We start from the raw sequence: 27,040 nt of genomic DNA on the forward strand, positions 1-27,040 counted from the left end.
GTATAAACTACACACACACAGACACAGACACGCACACACAGACACACACACACACACAGACACACACACATCTAGAATGATAAAATGTTTTGGAATTGTTCACATTACATTCTGTGGAGGAAAAGGTTCTGGCTACTTTTACATGAAAAAGATTTCCATATAGTATGTGGTTAATTGAGCATTCTCCCTCCCTTATTCAGTTTTTTAAATATATTTTTACTTTGAAACTCAAAATATTGATTCTTATTTTTATGAAGGACTAACATTTGGAAGGCTCTTAATTATGGTGGATTTTACCCATAGCATGCCAATATATCTTAGTGATGACACTATCTGTTTTTGTAACCCTAGAATGTTCTAATTAGATTCTTCATGGAACAATGGATTCAGATTTGCACTCTATAAAATTCAGCAGATTTTATGCTATTAAAATAGAAGATTAGAGGATAGGAAAGATAGAAAATGTACATCTCATTTTCTTTTTTTAACCTTCACCCAAATGCTCTAATATATTTATTCCTTATATTTTATAATCTTGTGGAAATATCTTCCCATCTTTTCTATAGGAGTATGAAGACCATTTGAGATGTGTGTTGCTTGTAGTTTTCAAAAATATATCCTAAAGTTCTTATAATGAAAAGTATGGTCCTAGACATCTGAATTTAAAGGAAGTAGACATTAGTTTATTGTTTGCCCAGTAAAGAGGAGGAAATGGACATTTTGAAACATTTTAAAATTTATTGGTTGACATCTGTCAGTGGTAGAATATTTTCTTGCTTGAGAATATGTTTGAATGAAGGAAGCAATTATGCTTTGCCTTAATGGACTGCTGGTAGAATGCCATAAAAACCAATTAGCTGCTGAGTCAGTGTAAATAACCATATAAGCTCTGTTTCAAATCCCTTTTTTTTTTTTTTGAACAAAGGTTGTAAGCAAATAGATAAAGAAAAGCAAGCAAATCCATTTTACATGTGATTGTTCAGCTTTCTGTTGCATATGTTGTAAATGAAATAGTTTAAGGGCACCTGGGTGGCTCAGTGGGTTAAAGCCTCTGCCTTCGGCTCAGGTCATGATCTCAGGGTCCTGGGATCGAGCCCCATATCGGGCTCTCTGCTCTGCGGGGAGCCTGCCTCCTCCTCTCTCTCTGCCTGCCTCTCTGCCTACTTGTGGTCTCTCTCTGTCAAATAAATAAATAAAAAATCTTAAAAAAAAAAAAAGAAATAGTTTTAATGTGAAGGTTAAGTCATGGTATATTGCAAGAATGACTGATATGTGCAACATCACTATATTATGTTGGAATTATTATTTTTATGTAAAAATTTGACACTATTTGGTCATGAGTTGTCCTTGTTTTATAACTTTCTTTGCATGCATTTTCTAAAAAGTATATACCTTCACTTACATATCATTTGTCTACTTGACTAGGAATATTTATCAATAACATGAACTGTAGATTAGACACATAAATTTAGTTGTTTTACTTAAATGTATTTGAGTGCCATTAGAACAATTAGTGATTATTTTAAGTGTTCTGGATTCAGAGAGTTTAAAGTAATAACTGAGTTTAAAAATTTCTAACAAAATTCTTCATTTAGATGACAGAATTAGTTTGGCCACATTTGTGAATTAATGTTATTGATATTTCAATGCTGAATATATTAATTTTAAGAACTTTTTATTGAACAAATTAATCAGAACTGTAACTGTAAAATTAGATACTTTATCAGTAAAACGTCCATGAGGGTATAAACATGTTTGCTTCTGATCACCGATGAATTCCATTCATATAGTGTATTTTGCATAGGTAGAATACAGAGAGTGAATAAATGAATAAATACCAGTTTTCTGTTCTCAGGAACTTGAAATGATATTTATGAAAAGTGATCATATAAACTAGTTTTACATTAGTGTTTCATTGAAAGAAATCTACTAGGCACTAAGAATTTTAATTTTTTCTCATCATAGCTTTATATTATTTTGAGCAAATCTTTAATAGAATGAAATGATGTTTCATTGCTCTGGATTTGAAGAAAGCCCTCGTTAATAGTGTTGTGTCTATAGCTTGCCTTCACAGTATTTTCATTGATTACATTTTAAACTTCTTAAGATCTAACTCTAAGAATGGATCTCAGCAAAAAAAAAAAAAAAAAAAAAAAAAAGTGTCTCTAAACCATCAATTTATAACATACTAATCAATAATGTAACAGTGAAATGATTTAAATGCCCTTTGTTATATTTAGAGCTTTTGAAGAAAGTACCCTTTCTCAAGACCTAGATAAATAATCAAGATGCCAAATCCATATTTTCTTCATACAATTTATTTCTTTTCTTCTGGGGCAGATCTGCCCCCTAGGAGCCAATGAACCTGGAGGAGAAAGGATATGTGAAAAATGACTAGAATACAGTGAGACAGAGCAGAGACACAGAGAAGAGGATGCCCTTGAGTATATAGAGAAAGATACAAGTAACCACACCTGAGAAAATCAAGGCGGGCTTTAAGAGGAGGCCATGCTTCAGTCATCTTAAAATAACTAAACAATACAATTCATAATAATGTAAAATTACTACTAACATAAATGGGCTAATAATAAGGAATGGTTAAGGAATGTGGTCCATTTTGATAATGAGATATTATAAAGACATTAAAAATAGCATCTTCCAAAATATTTAATGATATTAGGAAAATATGTAGGATACCATATTTGACATAAAGTGTACAATCTGAATTCTTTATGCAGGAAGACTTTAATGAGATAAAATAAATGTGCATACCAAAAAGGCCCCTAAAAGACTGATCTGACTGGTACACTATGAGCAGTTTGTATTTTCTTCCTCACATATTTTGTAAATAAACTTGAATTTATCTTGAGTGTGAACAAAATAATTTCTGCTTTTTGAAGGAGGAGAATCATAACCAGTGATGCTGATAATAGAGAAAAGAGTTTACCTTTTGTATCAGAGAGGAAGGGATAGTAACCTGGGGAATAACAGGATTTAGAGGATTAGAAAACAAATCCAGAAATCAAGAAAAAAAGAAAAGTAGAGAACCAGAGGCATACAGTGATCCGTGGAAGAAGTATTGTTTGCAATGTTAAGTGCTACAATGAGTTCAGGAGCAATATTGTTGAGGAAACCCATTGCATATAGAGATAAGGCGGTCAATGTGAAACCCGAGCCTGTTGAAGAAAGCCTGGCACTGTGAGGAGGACTTTGGAATTGGATAAGACCAAAATGTATGCATTTCTATTTAACCATCTGGGGTATTTTCTTTTTTCTTTTTTCTTTTTTTTTTTTTTAAATAGTGACAGTTTATTTTATATGCTTATTTGTGTCAACAATATAATTAACATTTTTTCTGCATATTGGATTGGTCTAATTCTAATTATTTACAGTGCCAAAAAAGAGAAGCTTTAGGTAAATAGAATTTAAAAAATAGCTTCAGAAAAAGAAAACAAAACACAAAAGAACAAACAAACAAAACCCTTATGTAGCCTGTAACTCCAACCACAGTAGGTTGGCAAGGAATACTTTGCACATGTAATTACCCCAAATTTTCCAACACTCATCACAATTCTCTTGGTTCCCTGGATATTTTAAAAATTTCTGATTTTTAAGAATTGATAAGAGGATAGTATCATTTTAAAGCATTCTTGCCTATAATGGCCACCATTTCCTTCCTAATGAACAGGAAAGAATATAACATAAAATGAAAAGATGTTTTGCAACTTCTGATCATAAAAGAATTAACATTATAGAATTTTACCTTTAATTTATCCACTCATATAGGAATTTTTAATCCAGGAATTTTTTTTAATTTTTTATTTTTTATAAACATATATTTTTATCCCCAGGGGTGGGGTATTTTCTTTGTTTTGATTTGCAGCTCATTAAGTGTTGGTAATAGTTACATGTTCAAGTATTACTAATATTCAGTAAAAATGAACCAATGTATATGACACAGTATCATCAATATACATATATGTAGTTATTGTATTTATGCATAAATATATAAAAATTCCAATATAAATATATATACCTGTCTATTGTGTGTGTGTGTGTGTGTGTGTGTGGATTTTAATCCATGCAGGAAAGTGAAGCTCTTACCATGTATTTTAACAGAGGGATTTAATATAAGGAATGAACTCAGCAGTTGTGAAAATGATACACAGAACAGAAAGGGGCCTCTCCCTCTGGGACTATAAAAACCTAAGAAGAAAAGGATGGTGTACAAAGTTAGGAGGTGGCCCCAGCAGGAGCTAAACTTAAGAAGGAGATCTGGGGATCCCTGCTGGGAACATCCCCTGATGCAGAGCAGGGGAGGATATCCTGGCTTCTTGGCTCAACCTCCCTTCCGTCTCTAGTGCCTCTCATTGGCCAAATCCCACCAATGCCAAAGTGAGCCTGGGATAGATGGTTCCCTAGAGTCAGCCTCTGGGATACAAAGAGAAGAGGAGAAGGGGATGGAAACATTTATTACGATGTTCACATGGATAGAAATGAAGCTGGGAGGCAACATTGTTTGATGGATAAAATACTTACCAAAACACTTAATGAAAGGTGTTTCCCACTAAGTGGGAAAAATTGTATATTTCTCGATAACAAAACCAGAGGGTAGAATTATTGGCAACTCTGATTTCAGTGCATGATAAAAACACTTGTATTTAAATACACTTTGCTATAGTGGTTTTCATACGAAGTATTTAGAGTCCAGCCAGTCTTACTGAAAATACTTACTATACTTAATGGTTTGGGAATTTAAGATTTGCCTCATAAGAAGCTGCAAAATTAATTTTCTGACTATAACAGCTTTTTTGAACCTATAATATGTTTTCTGTGGAGGAAATAAAAGGTTTATAAAATTTAATATTCCAACAGTAATTTCTTTTGTGAAAGAGTTATAATTATCTCTTAAACATTTTGTACATCTATTCAGTGTTACTACATATTTCTCTTTCTGATATAAAGGTTATTAAAATGTACCCCGAAGTTAGTTTCTTATAGGTGCTTTCTTTTTTATAGAAAGTCCAGACTTAAAGATTAATGTTCCTGTAATGTCTAAAAATCAGGAGGTTTTTATTCATTATATAATTGCCTTGTTTTTATTCCCAATCTTGCTCCACATTTAGGGCATGGCATTATTAATTTTAGTAGTCATTTTTGAGGGGGGAAGAAAAAGGAATTGCTCATGAAGAGTATCAACTTATCAACTTTGCTTCTTGACATGAATCCTGGGCTTGAATTAAACATCCCTGAGAGCTCACGTTTCCTTTTAAAAATTGAATTTTTTCATTGCAGACGTTTGGAACAGAACTCAATCAAGGTCATCCCTCCTGGAGCTTTCTCACCATATAAAAAGCTTAGAAGAATGTGAGTGAATAATATTATGGAATATATGTAATTTTAAAAATTATACAGGTCATGACCATGCAGGCATTTACTTGCGTATGAATATTTGAGTGTTTGACAGCTTAAATATTAAGTGATGTGACTATCTGATTGCTCGTTGTATAATACTATAATGTTAAAATCTAAACCATGTGATATTTTTAAGTTATCTGAAATTTAACATAATGATTCACACCCATGTGAATGTACGTGATCAGTATAGTATGCAGTCAAACCTTAGATATTCTATTTTCAAAAATAGGACATGGCATCTCTTATAATGATTTTAGCAAAGAGCCAATAATTGATTTAAAAGTCTGACTTTTTTTTTTAATTTAAGATGCTTCAGATGTTTCATGTTGCAAATTTTATACATGTATTGATAGGTGCAAAATCGACATGTAAAGGCAGTAAATAGCTTTCTCCTGCTATAAATCCTCCCTGACATTCTATTTCATTTAACCTAACCCTATTTCTAATCTTAGTGACCTGAGCAATAATCAGATCTCTGAACTAGCACCAGATGCTTTCCAAGGACTACGCTCTCTGAATTCCCTGTAAGTATTGACCACATCACAGAAGGAAAGCAGAATACACAACTAATAATGGCTCCATTTCTTTAAAAATCCGAATTTAAGAAAAATTGTCTTTACTTTTTCTTATGAACTATTAATAATATTAATTACTATCGATTTTAATGAATTTCATCATTTTTGTGGAAGACTGCCACCCGTCACTAAAACCAGCCCATTTTTGAAGGTGTATATGTTAGGATTTCATAGTTTTGCTATTTAGAGAGCTAGGTTAAGAGCCTCTTTATTATTGTACATTGATATTATTGGTAATTTTTCTGGTTCTGAAATAAAGGGGAAATGTTTATTTTGGAGCACTCTGGTCATTGTTGTATTTATATTCCTTAAGCCAGTAGCCACTCTCTAGGGACAAAGTCCCCTTTGGAATGATGTCCAGTGAAGTCTTAAAGAGAACAGTTGAAGATGCCCAGTGAGGGGCTTCTTCGACTCCTGCTTCCTCTCCTTAAGACTTCCCTGAAAGGACCAGCTTTACTCTCTCAAAGAACAAAGATAACAAAGTATGACAGCTTTTTAATCTCAAAAGGATTTTCAGGCAGATAACTACATAAATGAAAGTGTCAAATAAATGGATAAAGGCTGTTATTTTTTCAAATTAGTAAAAAATCTTCAGAAGTCCACCAAGTAAGGTAAACTTTCTTTCAGATTTTAACTTTAGAGTTTGAACATGGAGGATGGCATGTATTTGTCTAAGAGTGTGGGTTCGGAGAAGGGTTCTCCTCGTGGGAAAGGATGGCAGAATTCCGAGTTCTGCCAGATGCATGCGTGAGGCTCAGATAAACACCTGGGGCTTAGTAGCAGTCATCTGGGCATGGGGCTCTTGAGGTTGCTATGCTGGTCTGCTCAGAAAACTAGTTTCCTCTGAAGAAAGAAAGAAAATCTATCACTTCACCTTTCACCTGAAGTATCTGCTTAGGTCTGTTTCTGTTTGCTGTTGATGTTTGTTTGTTTGTTTGTTTGTTTGTTGAGAGAGAGAGAGAATGGGGGAAGGGAGTGGGAAAGAGGGAAGATCTCAAGTAGACTCCTCGCTGAGCATGGGGCCCCACGGGGGACTTGATCTCACAACCCCAAAAATCAAGAGGTGGAAGCTTAATTGAGCTACCCAGGCACCCCTCTTGTTGATGCTGATTTAACTAGAGGAAGTCCAAGATCAGTGGAAGAATTGTTGGCAGAAAATGTAGAGTGCAAACTGCTCTTAGGATGGGCTGGCAGATTCTACAATAACAAAGTTTAATGTAAAACTCCATTAAATTACTCAAATTGTCTGGACAGTAATATTGTCCAAAGTAAATACAGACCACATTCCAGCCACACAAAAGAACAGAACACAAGTCTAGTCACTGTTCCAATGCCTGGTCCTTCAAGTATCTGTGCCTCAAAGAAAGCCAGTAAATGTTAAAAGAGAGAGAAATGGTTGGAGAATTCTTACATAGATCTGTTTGTTTACAGTTTACTATTAAGCTATTACCTTAATCTTAATAGACTCTTTCTGGTTGTATGATAAAAAGATATGATAAGATAAAATAAGTAATAAATAAAACATATAATTTCTTGTTTCTATATTATATTATAGATTATATTTAATATCTATAATAACACATATTTATTAACTACTGTTATGTGTTTTATTCTATTACATATTACACTCTATTATGTAATGTGTTATTTAATATTATATTTATAAATAAACACATGGTTACAACTAATGACTCTATTATAAATTATTACATGCCTACCCATATAAATATAATAGACTCAGAGCAAATAGGAAGAGAAATAACACATGTAGAAGAACATGCCTGCTGAAATGAAATCTTAATTTTCATGACCAGAGCTTCACGTTCACAGTTTTTTTTCAGAAAGCTGTAACAAAGCATTATCTTTCCTTATAGAACTGACTTTTAGTCAGAGCATTAAGTCACTGGGGAATTTCTAGTTTGAAACCTAGTAGTATGCCGAAGAGTAGGAACTGTTTTTCAGAAGTGGGATACCCACATACAGCCGTGTAACATCAGAAAACAGATGTTACATGAAGAGCATCAAACAGCTATATGAGGGAGAGTCCATGTGCTACAGCTGGTATCATTTTCCTGATTGTGTTCACCTTTTGAATTGACCTTCCAAAGATTAATTTATTTACCCCTTCATAAAGTGTACAACTCTCCAGCCTTGCAATAGCCTTTCTCTTCATTTCAGCAAAATTGTACATCCCACAGAGTTGAGTTGGGACCCTGTTTGTCTTAGCCCTACTCAGGGCTCTGGGGATGCATGAGTGAACAAAATACAGAAATCCCCCCCCCTCATGGAGATTACCAATGATAAACTATACATAGTCAGAAGATATATTATATCTGATTATTTTAAAATGCTGTGGAGCAGCACCTGGGTGGCTACTTGGTTAAGCGTCCAAATCTTGATCTGAGCTCAGGTCATTATCTCAGCATCCTGAGTTCAAGTTCTACACTGGGATGCACGCTGGGGGTGGAACCTAAAAAAAAAAAAAAAAAAATCTGTGAAGGAAAATAAAGCAAGCAGAAGGAAGAGGAATGCCAGTGGGAAGAGAGCTGAAATTTCAAACAAGATTGTCAGCAAAGGCCTTCTAAGAAGGTGATACTGGGAAAAGACCTGAGGACTCCAGTTGTAGGAGTGAGCTCTGCAGATCCATGGAGAAAGAACATTCAAGACAGAGAGAACAGCTAGCTACTAAGGCCCCAAGACAAGAGTGTCCTGCATGTTTTAAGAAAGTGCAAGAAAAATGTAACTGCAGGGAGGCAGAAGGTTGAAACTGAAATTATGCAGAGGTTGCAGTTGTTGCTAGAGGCAAGATCTAAGACATGACCGCGAGGACAAAAGGACAAAGATGTTGACAGATAGATTATAGGTTTGCAGGAAAAGAGTAGGGTTGGAGAGCATAATGTAATAGTGAGCCATCTCCATCTTTCGAAAGAAGTGGAGTGACTTGGGGTGGGGGGTCTGGATAACTGCGATAGCCATGCAAATTGGCAACACTCTCCTTTTTAAAATCAGGTGTTTGCATGTAAAGGTTTCTCTCAGTGTCTTTCTGGAACTGCACTCTCATACATACATACCCAGTTTAATTTAGTCCCTGCATTTGCTAAAGAAACAACAATAATTAAAGGTGATATGATGCCAAATACTTCTAATGCATTTTATTAAATAAAAAGGACTATTTTAAATTGTTACTAAATTACCTTAGAATAGTAAGTGTGCCTGGCTGGTTCCGTCGGTAGAGCATGTGACTCTTGATCTCAGGATCATGAGTTCAAGCCCAACTTTGGGTGTACAGATTACTTACATAAATAAAGGCCTCTCCTATTAAATAATTGCATTAACATTTGTTTATTTTTAGTAACATTAAAATTCATTTTATTACATATTATTACTGTATATTGTTATATTATTGATATGCTAATATATTTTATTATTCACTTAATTTATTACATATTAATGAGAAAATGTCATTCAGAATATGTGGACCTATTGGATGCTTTTATCCTCGGTGCTTTTTATTGCCCTTACTGTGACATCAACAGTATTTCTATAATATTTAATAACAATTTATTAGGGATTCAATATATTAGTATATTAGGCATTGTCTGTAAACATCAAACATCTTTTATTGTTTTCCACTGACTGATTAGAAACATAATTTTGTAATAAGGCTAAGCAAGATAGCCTTTAGGACACTAATTGGGTTGTGTTCAAATGCCAACTCACTTTACTAGGCACATGGATGACATTGTTACTAATTTCCTTGTGCCTCAGTTATCTCATTTCTAAAATAGGGATAAGATGAGTCCCCTACTCGCCTTGTTAAAGCACTGAGGAAACATTCCAGAAACAAAAGAAAGGGCTTTGACAAACTCTTCTCCTAAGTAAATTTGTGCATTTCTCAATTTTGATTATCCCAGAAAATGTTTATGTCCAAGATCTTCAACACATAGTTTTGGTCTTTTCTTTCATTAACCCCTTGGAAACCGTTGTAGTGTTTATTATAATTTCTCTTTTCACTAACTAGCTCCCAAATTCTGCTGAGGTCTACAAGGAAAGATGGCTGTATTTTAATTTGATTGCTGTATTAACAATCCATGCAGTCTTTTCTTAAATGGTGTTAACTGCTAAGTACCTTACATTTTAACTACTAGTTTTCAGTGAAAATGTAACAACCTCTTTTTTTCTCTTTATCATATTCTCTTTAAAATTGCTTAGTGTTTTATTTCTCAGATATACATTGTTTTCAATGTTGTAAGTATAGCTTTCTGACATTTGTTTGAATAATGAAGTCTGCCCGTAACACCTTTTCATGATAACCTTCTTATAGGTTTCTGTTTTGAATTTTTTTTTTCTCTTAGTAGTAGATTTGTCTTTTGCCAGTTTTCAACAGCAAAGGAGAATTCAAAGATGGGCCACCAGCTGTTGGTATCTCCACTGTTTTAACATTGAAACTTGCAGGGATGAAACTTGACTTAGAATTCTTAGCCTTGGGGTGTCTGGATGGCTCAGTCTGTTAAACGTCTGCCTTTGGCTCAGACCATGATCCCAGGGTCCTGAGATCAAATCCTACATTGGGCTCTCCGCCAGGCAGGAAGCCTGCTTCTCCCTCTCTCCCTTCTTGTGTTCCCTCTCTCAGTGTGTCTCTCTCTGCTAAATAAATAAAATCTTTAAAAAAATAAATAAATAAAATAAACTTAGAAGGAGGAAAAAAAACTTTAAAGGAAAAAAAGGAATTCTTAGCCTTCCTTCTGGTATCAGGTATAAGAGCTGCTTAAGATTTCCCTATTGGCCCAATGGGCTATAAAATAATTCTTGATCAGCACACTTGTACACTGTATACAGTATGCTGAATATAACTTATGTCTAAGAAAAGCTACCCAATTTGTCACTGTTGGTAGTTGGATGATATTATCCATATCCCTTAGGTATTTATTTTCTTCTCAGCTAAATTCATTTTCATCTTTCAATTTCTTTTAAGATTTTCTTTGCCTCATAGGAATGTAGCCCAAATACTCACTGGCCTTCTTGCACTTTATATCTTTATGTGATGACATGTCTTTTCCCCGTTTTTATGGATTTTGGCCCAATTTTTTTGACTCTCATGCAGCTTCTCTGTTCTGGTCTTTGGATTTTTTATATTTCTCACTCCTTTTTCCTTGTTACCATTTTGATCTCACTGTGTGTAAGAAAACTATACCAGCTCTAGTATTTCTATACCTTTTTGTACAGAAATCTCATTCCCATCACATTGAATATTTACTATAATATTTTTATGATTGACAGTACTCCAATTGTCTCATGAACAACAAACATCTATTTTTTTTAATATGATCCTAAAGAAAACAATTATTTGTTGGGAAAATAATAGTTTCACATGGTAAATAAGAAACACCTCCTAACTTGACCTCCCTTCAAGCTATTCGAGCCAAGCTTTAAAGCAAAAGTCCCAAATGAACAACCTATTAAATTATTTGCCTCTTAATCCTTTTTTTTCCTTTTTATTTTTTAAATTTTAATTCCAGTATAGCTAACAATACAGTTGTTAATAATACAGTGATTCCACAGTTCTGTCCACTACTCGGTGCTCATCATAAGTATGCTTTTGATGCCTTTACGTATCCCCCCATTCCTCCACCCACCTCCTCTCTGGTAACTCTCAGTTTGCTGTCTGTAGTTAAGAGTCTCTTCTTCGGTTTGCCTCTATTTGTTCATTTGTTTTGTTTCATAAATTCCATGTATCAGTGAAATCACATGATATCTGTGTTTCTCTGACTGGTTTATCTCACTTAGCATTATACTCTCTAGATCCATCCGTGTTATTGCAAATGGCAAGATTTCGTTCTTTGTAATAGCTGAGAAGTATTCCATTGCACGTATAACCATCTCTTCTTTATCCATTCCTTTACCGATGAACACCTGTGCTGCTTCCATCCATAGCAGGGCTATTGTAAATAATGCTAATAACCATCGGGGCACATATATCATTTTGAATTAGTGTCTTCGTGTTCTTTGGGTAAATAACCAGTAGTAGAATATTGGATCATATGGTAGTTCTATTTTTAACTTCTTGAGAAAACTCCATACTGTTTTTCACAGTGGCTACATCATTTTGCATTCCCAGGAACAGTTCATAAGAGTTCCTTTTTCTCCACATCCTTGTCAGTATTTGTTGTTTCTTGTCTTTTTAATCCTAGCCATTCTAATAGGTATGAGGTGATATTTTATTGTGGTTTTAATTTGCATTTCCCTGTGATGAGTGATGTTGAGCATCTTTTCATGTGTCTCTTGGCCATCTGTACATCTTCTTGGAGAAATGTCTGTTCCTGTCTTCAGTCCATTTTTTAACTGGATTATTTGGGGGTTTTTGGTGTTGAATTGTATAGGGTTTTTTGTTTGTTTTGTTTTGATTTTTGGTTGTTTGGTTTGGTTTGTTGTTTGTTTTTTGTTTTGTTTTATATTTTGGATACTAGCCCATTATCTGATATGTCATTTGCAAATATCTTCTCCCATCCAGTAAGTTGCTTTTAGTTTTGTTGATAAAGGAAACATTTTATTTTTATATAGTCCCAATAGCTTATATTTGCTCTTGTTTCCCTTGCCTCAGGAGACATACCTAGAAAAATGTTGCTGTAACTGTTGTCAGAGTAATTGTAATTTTATGGTTTCAGGTCTCACATTTAGGTCCTTTATCCATTTTGAGTTTATTTTTGTGTATGGTGTAAGAGAGTGGTCCAATTTCATTCTTTGGCATGTAGCTGTCCAGATTTTCCAGTATCATTTGCCGAAGAGACTCTCTTTTTCTCTTTGCATATTCTTTTTTCCTTTGTAAAAGATGAATGGATCATATAATCGTGGGTTTGTTTCTGCGCTCTTTATTCTGTTCCGTCGATCTGTGTGTCTGTTTTTGTGCTGGTACCATACTGTTTTGATTACTGTAGCTTTGTAGTCTAGCTTGAAATCTGGGATTATGATACCTCCAGTTTTCTTCTTCCTTTTCAAGATTTCTTCGCTATTTGGGGTCTTTTGTGGTTCCAAACACATTTTAAGATTATCTGTTCTAGTTCTGTGAAAAATGCTGTTGGTTTTTTGATAGTAAGGATCACATTAAATCTGTAGATTGCTTGGGGTAACATGGCCATTTTCACAATATTTACTCTTTAATTCATGAGCATAGACTATCTTTTCATTTATGTTGTCTTCAGTTTCTTTCATCAGTGTTTTGTAGTTTTCAGAGTACAGGTTTTCACCTCTTCAGTTAAGTTTTTCCTAGATATTTTATTCTCTTTGCAGCAATTGCACATAGGATTGTTTTCTTAATTTCTCTTTCTTCTACTTCATTATTCAGCGTGTAGGAACCAACAGATATCTGTATATTGATTTTGTATCCTGCAACCTTATGGAATTCATTTCTCAGTTTTAATGGTTTTTTGGTGGTATCTTTACGGTTTTTTTATATATGATATCATGTCATCTGAAAACAGTGAAAATTTTACTTTTTCCTTACCAATTTGAATACCTTTTATTTCTTTCTCTTTTCTGATTACTATGGTTTAGGGCTTTCAGTACTACGCTGAATGAAAGTGGTGAGAATGGACATCCTTATCTTACTCCTGACCTTACGGGAAAGGATCTCAGTTTTTCACCATTGAAAATGAAGTTAGCTGTGGGTTTTTCTTGGTTAGCCTTTATTATGTTGAGGTGTGCTCCCTCTAAACCAACTTTGTTGAGGGTTTTCATCATGAATGGATGTTGTAATTTGTCAGTTGCTTTTTTCTGCATCTCTTGAAATGGCCATATGGTTTTTACCCTTTCTTTTGTTGATGTGATGTATCATGCTGATTGTTATGCAAATATTGAGCCATCTTTGCATCCCAAGGATAAATCCCACTTGATCTTGGTGAATGATTTTTTTAGTAGATTCAGTTTGCTAACATTTTGTTGAGGATTTTTGCATCCATGTTTATCAGAGGTATTGTCTTGTAGCTCTCTTTTTTTTTTACTGTCTTTATCTTGTTTTGGTATCAGGGTAATGCTGACTTCAGAACAAATCTGGAAATTTCCCTCCCTCTTCTATTTTTTAAAATAGTTTGAGAAGGATAGGTATTAACACTTCCTTAAATGTTTGGTGGAATATACCTGTGAACCCAACTGGTTGTGGACTTGTTTGTTGGGAGTTTTTGTTATTGTTATTTTTTGGTTTGTTTTTTGTTTTTTGTTTTTTTAATTTCTGATTCAATTTAATTGCTGGTAATCGGTCTGTTCAAATTCTCTATTTCTTCCTGATTCCATTTGGGAGGTTGTATATTTCTAGGAATTTATTCATTTCTTCTAAGTTTTCCAATTTATTGGTATATAGTTTTACATCTTATTTTCTTATAATCCTTTTTATTTCTGTGATATCAGTTCTTATTTCTTTTCTGTTTCTGATTTTGTTTGAGTCCTCTGTCTCTCTCTTTTTTCCTCTGATAAGTTTCACTAAAGGTTTATCAATTTTATAGATTTTCCAAGAAGGAACTCTTTATTTCATTGATCTGTTCTATAATTGTTTAGTTTCTATTTCATTTTTTTCTCCTCTAATCTTTATTCCTTTATTCCTTCTTTCTTTGGTTTAGAGTTTTACTTGTTTTTTTTTTTTCTTTTTCTAGCTCTTTTTGGTGTTAGGTTAGATTATTCATTTGAGATTTTCCCTTGCTTTTTGAGGAAGACCTGCATTGCTATAAACTTCCCTCTTAGTATAGCTTTTGCTCTGACCTGAAGATTTTGGACCTCAAGTTTTCATTTTCATTTGTCTCCATGTATTTTTTTATTTCTTCTTTGATTTCTTGGTTGATTCATTCATCATTTAGTAGCATGTTACTATGTATTTGTGTTCTTTCCACATTTTTTCTTATAGTTTATTTCTAGTTTCAAACTTGCTCCTTAATTCTTTTATGGGCCCTCCACAATTTCTACGCATCCTACTTCCTTTTTGCATTTTAGTGGGCTCAAAATATAAAACTCCTTAGGTTTTCAAAATTGCTATTTTGGGTTGCTCTTTGAAATAATACTTCATTCACCTCACTTTTATTAGTCTGGTGGCACGGGCAAATGATCATTCAACAAGTAACAGTTGGATTCAGCTTAATTGGACACCAAGCTTAGAACCTAGTAAAGCTGCTGGCACATAATAAGTATATGATATCTATTGTTAAATTAATCAGTTGAATGGTATTGCATTGAATAGCCTGAAAAATGGCTGCCTTGATCTGCTCATGTGTGTTTCCAAAAGGCTTCTTTTCTCTTATTCCTGACCTTAAATAATACAATTATTGTTGCTTATCCTTTTTTAATTCCCTTACCTCTTTGACCCTGACAATACGGAATTTGCTTTTATTCTTTGATTTCTTAAAATGGTTTCTTCTTTAATTGATTTTCCTTTTTCAAAGCGTCTGTATTCTGCACAAGTGAATTTTTTGTTATACTATGTAACTATACCTCTGGGATCTATACAAATGGAATGTCTCCTTATACAATATAGTGTCCAGCTTCATTTGTTTATTCACGTGAGGATTTCTTTCCTATATTGTAATACATCCCACCTCTCACTGACATCTTAAAAGGAAACAACAGCTTTTCCCTCACTCATATTCATTTCTCTTGTATTGTTATTTTCTCCCTTTCCAAACAAAAATCATGTACTGCTGCCAAACATATTATTCAGATTCTTATTTCAACTTTTTCCTTTATATATTATGACATCCTTCATGTCCTTTCCAAAAAATTATTTTTCTCATATTTAGAAGAAATAAGATCATTACAGACAATATAAAAAATAAAGAAAAATATATAGATGCAAATTAAAATCAACTCTGAATATCATATTGCCTGCCATCCAGAGATTTTCTGCTTTTTCTGTATATATTTTTCTAAACAAAGTTAAGATCACACTATAATGTACTACTTTATTATTTTTTTCAAATTTAACGTTATAACATCAACACTTTCATGTTGTTAAATACTCTTCAAAATGTGATTTTTTTCAGTGTGAAATATGCCTTTAACTAATATCTTTTTTGGAATTTGGAGACATTTTATTTGTGTCTATCTTTTCATTGTTATAATTATATCAGGACTAACATTTAGTGCATAAAATATTGTCTGTCTCTGATTATTTTCTTAAGCACCTAAGAGTGAAACTAAGTATAATTTTTAAAAAATTTGATATATATTTATACTTATATAAATATAATTTATATATTTATAAATTTGATATATATTGCCGTATTATCCCCCTAAGGACTATAATTTCTATCTTTTCATAATTGTAGTTCCCTCCTTTGGGGCGTTAAAAGTAGATAGGCATCATTTCAAGCTTATTGTTAATAGCCAATATGATGAGCCAAGACACTGCTATTCATTTCACCCAGTTTGTTAATTATTCCATAATTTGTCCCCTTGATAATTTATTTCTTCATCTCACTCATCCAACAGTGATCACTCATCAATCCAATGTTACAGTGTCACTGCATTCTCAAATCAGAGCTAGGTGCCAGGGGTACTGAAGGCACTAAGCCATGTCCTTGCCCTTGGTGGCTACCCTGAGTGGCTGATCAGAGGTGGGTACCATGAGGATGAATTCCTGTTCATATTTTTGGGGAAAAGTACATTTCAAAAATATTTCTATAATATTAGTGATCATCTTCTTACATTACAGATCTTACATTTCCCAGGCATACACATTATGTAGCAGAAACCTTACCTTTATCTAGAGTCCTTTCACATTTTACCAGTATGATAAGCCTAAAACCATTCCTTTAGTGAGCAATGAATTCCACACCTAGTGTTCTCTTTTGTTACTGTAATATGCCCTCATTATGTATGAACCGTGTGTGTGTGTGTGGCAAAACATGGCAATTGAACAGTGGACACTTCTAAGAAAGAACAATAAAATTATGAATTGTGTTCATTTTTGTTATTTTTTAATATTTTTTAGTGCTTTCTTTCTTAAAAGATTTAGTTATTTTAGAGAGAGAACGTGGACGTGGGGAGGAGCAGAGGGAGGGGGAGACAGGGAATCTTAAGCAGACTCCCCACTGAGTGCAGAGCCCAACCCAGGGCTTGATCTTATGCCCCTGAGGTCATGAGCTGAGCTAAAATCAAGAGTTGGACGCTTAACTGACTGAGTGACCCAAGCGCCCCTGGTTTTTAGTGATTTTTAAACTTTCTGCTATGAGCGTATATATGATCTATAATCAGAAAAAAATGCATTTGCAAATTGAAGTTTGTTTACTCAGCTGTAGCTTTTATGATGTATGGAGTGCTTACTAACCTCCTGTATGCCTGGATACATATGTGATAGATCAATTTGTTATGCTGGCTTGATATCTAATTTTTTTCATTTAAATCATGTTTTTTCAGTGTTCTCTATGGAAATAAAATCACAGAACTCCCAAAAAGTTTATTCGAAGGACTGTTTTCCTTACAGTTACTGTAAGTATTTGGTGGTTTCTGATCCGATGAACCAAGCATTGTATTTTAGTCAGTGTACCTCTCATGGTTTCATGGAGACTTCAAAAAGACTCAACCCCAAATGACATAGTTTAATGAGATGGAAAAGATTAGTCTGGTGCAGCTAATACTGATGACTGTTATTTATTTGAAGACACAGCACTTTGAAGTTGTTTCAAAACCTTTCTGTCCACCCTGTCACAAATGTAGGCTTCCTGGCTATTCTGTCATTAAAAGCTCGTGCTGTCCCTGCCCTTTGTGAAACCCTCTGTTTTGATTTAACAATAGTTGGGAAGGAGAGTGACGTACTGATAGGTTTATCCGTGTTTATCGAAAGCAGCCACAGGAGGGACAAGGCTGGGATGCTGTGCCCCGAACCCAGACGTGGTTGCCGAGGGCCAGAACACAGAAGGAGCACTTCAACTGGTGTCTACTCAGAAACTAATCTGTCAATGCCTGGCCTGTGACTTCTAAAAACCATTCTGCTTAGACAGTAGCTACCAATCCTTTGTCTCAAAAGAAGAATGTACTATACACATATGTATAAAAACAGAACCTGACCACAAGTATTTTAGTGAATGCTCATATGAAAAAGGAATTGAAAAAAAAATGCCATTTTAGATCATCAAATTCTCTTCACATCAACAAACATACACAGAGTTCTTCATTTGGGGTTGCTGTGGATACAAAGATGAGTGTGATATACTGTCTTCTCTCAACTAGTTCATAGTCAGTCTACCTTAAAATTCTCAAGTTTAAAATGTTATTTTCTCTTTTGGTGTATACATTTCTTGGTGTTGGGGTTTCTATCATCAATTTGGCAAAAACTTACTCCTAATCCCACAGATTTCCCAAATGTATATCTTTTTCCTTACTGGATAAATGTATGTTATAATTATATCCTAGTATTCATGTTTTAAATTTTCATCATTATCCAGAAATGTATTTAAATCCCAACCCAGTTTTCATACACAACACACCCAGATGCACACAAATGAAGCAAATTGCTAACAAGACGATATTTACCCTTACTATGTATAATACTCTTCATTTTATTGCATTCTCTGTCTCTCTCTGATCTCTCTCTTTCTATATCTTCAGTTTTGTACAACCCAATAAATTGATTTTACAACAGACCCGTAAGTTATGAAAAATACTGATCTTTAGGACCTAATGTCTTTATTTGGGTTTCAAATTATTTTTTAACTCTTGAGGTGAGCTCAGCAAATATTGTTTCTGATCTTTAATAGAATGACTATACATTATACACATTATAGGTATAGCTAGATGCTGTAGGCCAGGAAGGCCTGTGTTTTATTTGCTTCTCTGTCATTCTTCTACATTCTCCTAGCACTATTATCCTTGCCATTTACTTGCAATCTCTTGCTATCACTGGCCTGTCTAGTACTAACATTTAAGTAGCACCTTCTTTTTTCCTTCCACACCTACTTACTGGTGACTGGTGTAACAATCAGGTTAATAAACCATGGGATCTGTATGCAGGTGAATCTTCCTTAAAAAGCTATCTTTGTCCCTCAGTCTAATATTTTATCTCTAGATCAAGGCCTATTCCTAAACCTGTCAGGGCTAAAGCAACACAATTTTCTCTTTCTGGCTAGCTGAGAACTTGGCTAAGCATCTTAGATTTGCTTGAACAGATGAGGTACTGGGGAAAAGAAGTAGGTTCATGCAAGAAGCAAAGGAAAGTAGAGCGTGCAACACTTTTTCTCCTACTTTGCAGACCACATCATTTAAAGTAAGTACAAAATCCTCAAAACAGCACCTTCTTCAATTGTCTTCAGTGCTCCCCGCTTTTTCCTTCTCCTTATTTCTGCTCTCTCCCTCCGTCAGTTAGCTGACAGATTAGGGAACATCGTCAGTGTGATCTGTGTTGTGGCACAGAATGGAGAAATGGGATTACCAGTCTATACCTGAAACCAGTTCCTCAGCTTTTAAGAAACTATTTTGAGGACCGCAGAGAAGGCCAAAAAGTCAAGTCCTAAAGGGAGGTTAAAGAAAAAGAGAAAAGAATTGCCTCGAGGAAGTCACAGCTTTGCATGTGTGTGGATACCTAAAAAAAAAAAAAAAAAAAAAAAAAAGTAAGGCAGAAGAAATATCCTATATTAATTAAAAGTAGAGATTCTTGGTGGCCAAAAAGAAAATCATTTTTCAGTATGTTGAATAAGAAGGCATACAAACCTAAACAACAGAGCACGTATTTTTTGAGGTACTATTTGTTCAAGCCTTAAGTATCAAAGCAGTAAAGCAAATGCTAATAGAGAAGAAAGTATCAGAAAATGTTCTCTGCCCACGGAGAGCACTAATCCACCTTTGGGCAAACATGTAGGTTTATAGAAAGGAGTTGTGGAGATTAAGTAGCCCTGAATAACTTCCTTGGGGACCTAGAGGAAGAAATACTTGACTTGGGTGGAAGCTTCTGGAAAAGGTGAGCTTCCCGTGCAGCCATGATGGGACAGAGCATTAAAGGTGGAGGGCAGGGCAAGTGTATTCCCAAAGGGAGTCCAACATGCATAAAAGCTCAGACATAGTCCCATATAACCTACAAGAATGGCATTTGCCAAAGTATGATCTGTAAACCACAGTTCCATAGAATATTGAAATGGATTATTGATAGCATGTTGGGGGGAAAAAATGGGTTTCTGGCATATTTTGTTAAGCAAAGTTAAATGAATATCTATAATGCAGGACCAGGGCCTTTAATAGGGTTATGCACTGTGTCACTCTCCAAGAGGATCCTAAAGCATTCATTCAACAACATATTTATGGAGCTCCTTGTATGTGCTAGGCACAAGCGAGAATGCCTGTCTTGAGGAAACAGAAATGACAGCAATAACGTAATAAATAAACCATAGGCAACAGAGAGAAATATGTATTTAAGAAAATAGAAGAAATAAACAGATCATAACAAAGAAATTGAGTGTGCTAGAGGGTGAGGTGGGGCAACCACAGGCGACTGTATTGAAGAGAGAGGTCAGGGTAGGCTGAACTGAGAAGATAAGATGGCAACAGACTCAAAGAAGAAGAGTCAGACAGCAGGGAAGAAAACATTCTACGAAGAGATCCCCAACAAGGAGACTGAAGCTGAAGCATCCAGGGGAGAGAACTTGGAGGTCATGAAGTTCAGAAAGGGATGCTAATGGTCCTACTGTGTGTTGAGGCAATTTGTCAGGATGTTGGCTTCACTCAGAACGATTTGAGAGTTACTGCCTGGCTTTGAGAGAAAGTGCTCTGTGTTTTAAAAGGCTCACTCTGGCTTCAGTTTTGAAAATTGCCTGAACTGCTTCTCAGAGCATCTAGAGAGACTAATGCTCTATGACATTTTTTTATGGTGTCCTTGACAGATGTTAGGTCTCACTCACCTTTGTCCACTGCCTTACCTCTTCATCTTCCAGAGAATATGTTGAATAATTTTTATTGAATAAATGTGTAAGTACCACTAGATGTAGACATTCATTAAACCACATGACCCTTGCTTTATCTGGCATATCTTCCACCTGTGATACCTAAATTATTCCAGTTAAAATGTTAGTACTAAGGTTCAGAGAAATGTTTTCTTGGTTTCTTGTATTTCTCAAGAAGGACAGAATCTTGAAGGTGGGTTAACAAGATGCTACACTTTAATTCTACAACTATTTGATCAAACAGATTATTGAATGCCAACAAGATAAACTGCCTTCGGGTAGATGCTTTTCAGGATCTGCACAACTTGAACCTTCTCTCCTTGTACGACAACAAGCTTCAGACCATTGCCAAGGGGACTTTTTCACCTCTCCGGGCCATTCAAACCATGTATGTATATATGGCTTGGATCCAATACGATGACTGCTGTCTTCACTGTGAATTTGAGAGTTGAGTTCATAGCAAGTCATGTGTAAAAGTATTCTGTCTGTGTTTCTGAAAGGCATTTGGCCCAGAACCCCTTTATTTGTGATTGCCATCTCAAGTGGCTGGCGGATTATCTCCATACCAACCCCATTGAGACCAGTGGTGCCCGCTGCACCAGCCCCCGGCGTCTGGCAAACAAAAGAATCGGACAAATCAAAAGCAAGAAATTCCGTTGTTCAGGTAATTTCTTACTTCATGTGAGATACTTCGCCTGTGTTACCAAAACAGTGGTTATGGAGACCTAGAGACAGCTGGTCTTCAGATGAATTACCAAACATTGTAGAATATACTTCTTTTTCTTCTGTCTAGTTACAAAATAAAGAGAGCCGTAGATACCATTCATATACCACTCGTATATGTAATATTTTTAACACTATATCCAACATAACAAATAGGCTACCAGCCACCAGAAAAAGATGCCTGGATACTTCATATTGTATTTTTAGGGTTCAACCTAAACAGGGGCCTTTTAGCAAGCTCAGAATCCTTTTTATGTCTGTTAAATCTCATGTCTGTTGTATTATTCTCCATTGAGAAACTTAAGGTAATAAATCCTGTTCTCATTTCTTCAGAAAGTGAACTGAGACTTGGTAGTGTGATTTGATCTGGCTCGGAAGTGGGGGGGTGGGGATTTTTTCCCGATCCCTTGCTCCCTTGCTTCGCACACTAAATGTGTTTACTTACTTTTCACCCTCTTATTTTAAATAGGGATGTGAGGATAATTTTTTTTTTCTACCAAAAGGCCATCTTTTAGGATTTGGGGAGTAGTGTATATAAAAAGCCAAATATAGATCCATTGAGTTACTATTATATAAAAGGCTTACTTTATTGAAGTTTACTATTTGCTTTGGTCTCATCTCTTCTATGTTCTTATGCTAAAATATATTCTGTATGTTTTGAGTAGTATGCCGTCTAACCATTTCCAGGGTATTTCACATTCGGCAGTTAATTCATACTAAAAAGCTAATATCAAAACAAAGCTGTTTATTGTCCATGGTCCTAGAGACATTTACTACTCACTGTACATTATTGTACTTCAGCCACTGCTGTGAATATAATTCACTTAATTATCTATAGTACCTCTAGTCCCTTCTTAATCTAATATAACTCATATCTCTGCTTGCTGACATTCAGGTGCATCTTCTATTTTTTTTTCTCTTTTTTTTTATTTAGCTAAAGAACAGTATTTCATTCCAGGTAGGTTTTGCTCGGTAGTAGGACTAATGGCAGACACCCTTTCCTCACCTTATAAAATATAGCTTCTGAAACTTTGATATGCATGTGTTTGAAAGTACAGTGGATACTCTGTAGATAGATTGACTTCTGCATAGATCACTTGTAGCTGTTTCCTGAAAACCTGACCTTTGCATGCAGCTTCTGATGTTAGACATATGTATTATTAAACCCCCATCTTTTTTTTCCTCTCTCACTTTGGTACATTATCTAAAATTTCTCACAGTAGCTAAAATATCTGAACCTATAGCCTTCTACTTAAATCATTTTCTCTCCTTATGTTGTATATCTGATCTTTCAACCTGTTTTTAAAATGTAGCTTATTGAGCTGGTTTTAAAGACAGACCTTTCTTGTTGTCAAAGAGCCAGTTCTATATGAAATCAGTTAAAAACACATAGAATTCTTTTGTCAACCATGAAATTTACTTTTTTAACATAAGTCTTTGTACTAAAAAAGTGCCCCCTTTTCACTTTATTTTGCTTTACTGTTGTTTCACTTTTCACATAAAAAAGCAACTTCCTGCTTGTTGACTTGCAATTATACATTGTGAGTCAATGTTGTTACAGACCTGGAGTGACAGAGTAACTCCACAAAAACAATACTGACAGACATCCTGAAAGCCTCAGATGTTCCAGGGCACTAAATGTCTTGAATAATTTAAGCAGATGAATAAAATATTTTTTAGAAAAGTAATTGAAATGTTTTACCACTACAATCTTAACACTGTCAAGGCTGATGATTCTGGAACTAGCTCTTTGAAATATGTTTATTTTTTCCTTGCCTGCCAATTGTGTAAAATGCCTCTTGACTTGTTTGTTTTAAACCATTGTATAAAAGTATATGTTAGTAATTGATTGGCTACATTTACCATCTCCTGGGGATATCCTAGACTATCATATATTTTAACAGCTACCAATAAGAAGATATTCTATATGGTGTTAGTTTGCAAAAACCTTACTGGTTTTTAAAGAAGAGTTCTGGGTTCGGTCTTTATTTTAAGGAGATATGTGTTATTTGCCATTATTTAATTATAATTTGAATAATTTTATGTGTATAACAGATTTTGTTTTACTTCTTATTTTGAGCTTGAATGATCAATAATATTTATATATTACACAGGCTGCATAGGAAGTAACATGTTGAATAGAACAGTTGATTGGCCTTCATAGGGAATCTTTAAAATTCATTATCTTTACCTCACTATTAAGCAGAAAGTCATCTGATAGCCATTACTTAACCCAGAAAAAAGCCATATTCTATACACCACAACACCTGTAGGATAAAACTTTAATATTAGTAAAATTTTCAAATTGTGGTAGTTAATAGAACTGTTACCAAATTATTCAATCTATTACACTTAAATATACTTTATTAGTAATTTATAAATTAATATTTCTGATTCATAAATTAAAAATCCAATGTCCAAATGTTTTCATAAATTCTTATACAGTTTTGCCTATTTATTGACAGCAGTCAAAATAGGTTTTTTGGGAAATACATTGTATATGTGATATCATGGCTTAATTGTCAATAATTTATGATCATTCAGTTTACATTAAAGCAATAGCAACAGAAGTCAGGACTTGGAAGAATTCTTTGGTCTTCTCTCCTTTTTTCCCCTAGATTATATTAAATTCCCTAGCTTATCTATTGAGTCTCCATAAGAGAAACATCATTTGTCATTTCATTGAATGCAGACTATTTTAAATATAAGATACCTAATGTACTTGTCATTTAGCCCTCTGTTCCCAGTATTTCTTCATTTCACTTTTAAAATGAAAACTACAGGAAAACAGTTCCATAGTAAATGCCCTGGCATTAATTGCCGAATCTAATGAAATGATCATACTCAGCTTTGCAATTGTATGAGGTTCTGATTTCATTTCCACTAAGTGACACTATGTATAAGTTGGAAAGGTCATTAAAAAGCATGTAAGCCACCACATAAGGCTTAATCCAGATGTATTTGCTTTTGAAAATCTCCGTGATTTGTTTTTCACTTACGTTTGCATGTTTACTTGCCTACTACCATTCTATATGGCATTCTAGATATTATAGTAATAACTCAACAGAAAATCTATCTTGCAGAGAGCTCATCACTTTAAAGGAATCGACAAGAACTTAATTTGTGCTGTGCATCTCGTATGCCATTGCTTTTCCTGTAAGAGCACTGTGCTTCAAAAAAGTACCACAATCGTTTGCAAAGCATGATGATGGCTGTCATACTATGCCATCCCCCTATAATTGCCATAGTAAGGAAAGAAGGAAGAGACCTTCGGTAGTTTTATATATGTTGAATAATCTTAATTGGGATTACTCTTTCTTTCCTCCTTGGTGATTTTTACTTTTGCAGGAATTCACCATTTTGGCTGTAAGTAAAAGTGTCTGATCTGAAACATAATGTCCTCCCTTTTCAATCCTGATGTACCTTCTTCTAGTCTTGGTCTTTTGCGCCTTTTTTTTTTTTTTTTTTTTTTTCAAGAAGAAACTACAGATCTTTTGAGCTTCTCTGTTGTCCTTGTAGCTCACCTTCAACTTCTTCCTGGATGTTGTTCCCGAAAGCTGTTGTTTCCATTCTGCAGTTCTGAGGAACAGTGGAGGCACCTTTCAGTGTAGCCCCTTCTTTGTGTTTCCAGGAAATCTTCGGTAGTAATACTCTTACTATGGTCATAAACATTCTGCGGGAAGAATGCATGTCATGTAAACAGTATTACGTTTCCAGAACGTCTGTAGCTTTTTCTCCTGCTTCCCTTCATCTTTCCTCTCGGTCTTACCCTTGGCCTAGTGGATGGTGTAGTGATTATGTCGCGAGATTTTCTGTTGTGCTTGATCTAACCATGTGGTTGCCAGGTATGAGTAAAACATGGTTCCGTCAAGCACCATGGAACGTCACGCAGCTTTCTACAGCATGACAAGCTGCTGAGGCTTAAATCAGGATTTACTTGTCTCCTTTTATAAAATCAAAATGAAAAAAGAGGGCTTTTTTAGGCGTTTCTGAAGATTATGTGAGAGGGAGAGAATAATATAAGACCATAGAAAAATTAAAAACCTAAGTACATCTATTTGCCTTGAAAGCCCTAATTTAAAATGATATATAGGAATATGTTTCTTACTGGATACATTTTAAATTCCTGACTCAGAGAAAAAAATAAACTTTGTAACAATTAATAGCCATTGTATGATTAGCTGTCAACTAGGCTAGAATGGCTCATAACTGGATCAGCAGAAAGTACAGCTGTGAAAAGCTCATCTCTATTAATGTTTTCCTGTCCTGTGAATCTGGTTACTCTTTTTTCCAGCAAATTCCAAGCCCTTGTTTTAACCCTCTCCTGACATCCATTGACCAAAAATTCCCCAAGTTGTCTCCCTGCTGCATAATCTATAGTTATCTTACTATTTTTCTTCCTACAAATTAACAACTGTTCTAACCTTTAGACTCAGTATCTTTTTTTTTTTTTCCCCTTGAATCCTCAATAGGCACAGAAGATTATCGATCAAAATTAAGTGGGGACTGCTTTGCAGATTTGGCTTGCCCTGAAAAGTGCCGCTGTGAAGGAACCACAGTAGATTGCTCCAATCAAAAACTCATCAAAATTCCCGACCACATTCCCCAGTATACTGCAGAGCTGTGAGTTCATCTCCCAACAAAATCTGGGTTGGGAGGGAGCGAATGAAAACAGCATAGCATTGCAATTTTTTTCTTTCCCTTTTATTTTCAAGAATTACATTGATTTTAATTAACGCACATGACCATAACTCTTCTTTGTACAAAGATATATTAGAGGCTCTCTTACTTCATCTTTCTGGTCCAAGACATGACTACAGAAATTAATTTACCTCTCAAAAAGTCAGTTAGTTTTTAATAATGCTAATAATAAGAGCATTCCTTTGATATTTGTTTCTTGGGTGTTATTTATGCCTGCACCCATTTCTAAATATGTAATAGATTTCTAAGGTATACAGTCTTTTGCAGCAACTACAAAAAAGTAGTTGGAGAGTCACCATTTTGAATCTCTGTTAATTATGAATTCAGTCAGAGAGACTTTATTGGCTTTATTATCTCACTGACTCGAAGGTGGAAGGATTCCGTGATTATGGAGTATTAAAGTGCAGAGGATAGTTTTTCCCTGAACAATGGATAGCATAGGAAGAGCTGGAAGAACAACAAGATCAGTTTCTATTTATAACCCTACCTCAAGCCTAGCACATACTAGGTGCTAAAATATGTTTGTTGAATCATGTGTAGATTCTATGCCAAGTATGGTTTGCCTTTAGTGACTTTATTTATAAAAGTCATGCTAGTGTTCTAAAAATTCAAGAGAAATTTGGTGAAATCTCATTGTTTTGTGAACATCTTAGCAACGTTTATATATAGCACCATCTGGTATTTGCTATTAACTGCTTTGCAAAGTTGGTTGTCCTT

General features: G+C 34.7%; 1 protein-coding gene across 2 annotated transcripts in view; it reads left to right on the forward strand.

Annotated features, from left to right (window-relative positions):
* The window catches only part of SLIT2 (slit guidance ligand 2), a 354,964-nt gene that overhangs the window by 250,041 nt on the left and 77,883 nt on the right, over positions 1–27,040 (forward strand). The window contains exons 10-16 of one of the 2 annotated variants that reach the window (XM_059381673.1): positions 5,296–5,367; positions 5,871–5,942; positions 17,388–17,459; positions 21,144–21,287; positions 21,400–21,563; positions 22,557–22,580; positions 26,095–26,245. In XM_059381673.1, coding sequence (XP_059237656.1) covers positions 5,296–5,367; positions 5,871–5,942; positions 17,388–17,459; positions 21,144–21,287; positions 21,400–21,563; positions 22,557–22,580; positions 26,095–26,245 — 699 coding nt within the window. The remainder of the gene's footprint in view (positions 1–5,295; positions 5,368–5,870; positions 5,943–17,387; positions 17,460–21,143; positions 21,288–21,399; positions 21,564–22,556; positions 22,581–26,094; positions 26,246–27,040) is intronic. The other variant, XM_059381682.1, reaches the window with a different exon arrangement.

Source organism: Mustela nigripes, chromosome 1, assembly GCF_022355385.1.
Source record: "Mustela nigripes isolate SB6536 chromosome 1, MUSNIG.SB6536, whole genome shotgun sequence".
NCBI lineage: Eukaryota > Metazoa > Chordata > Mammalia > Carnivora > Mustelidae > Mustela > Mustela nigripes.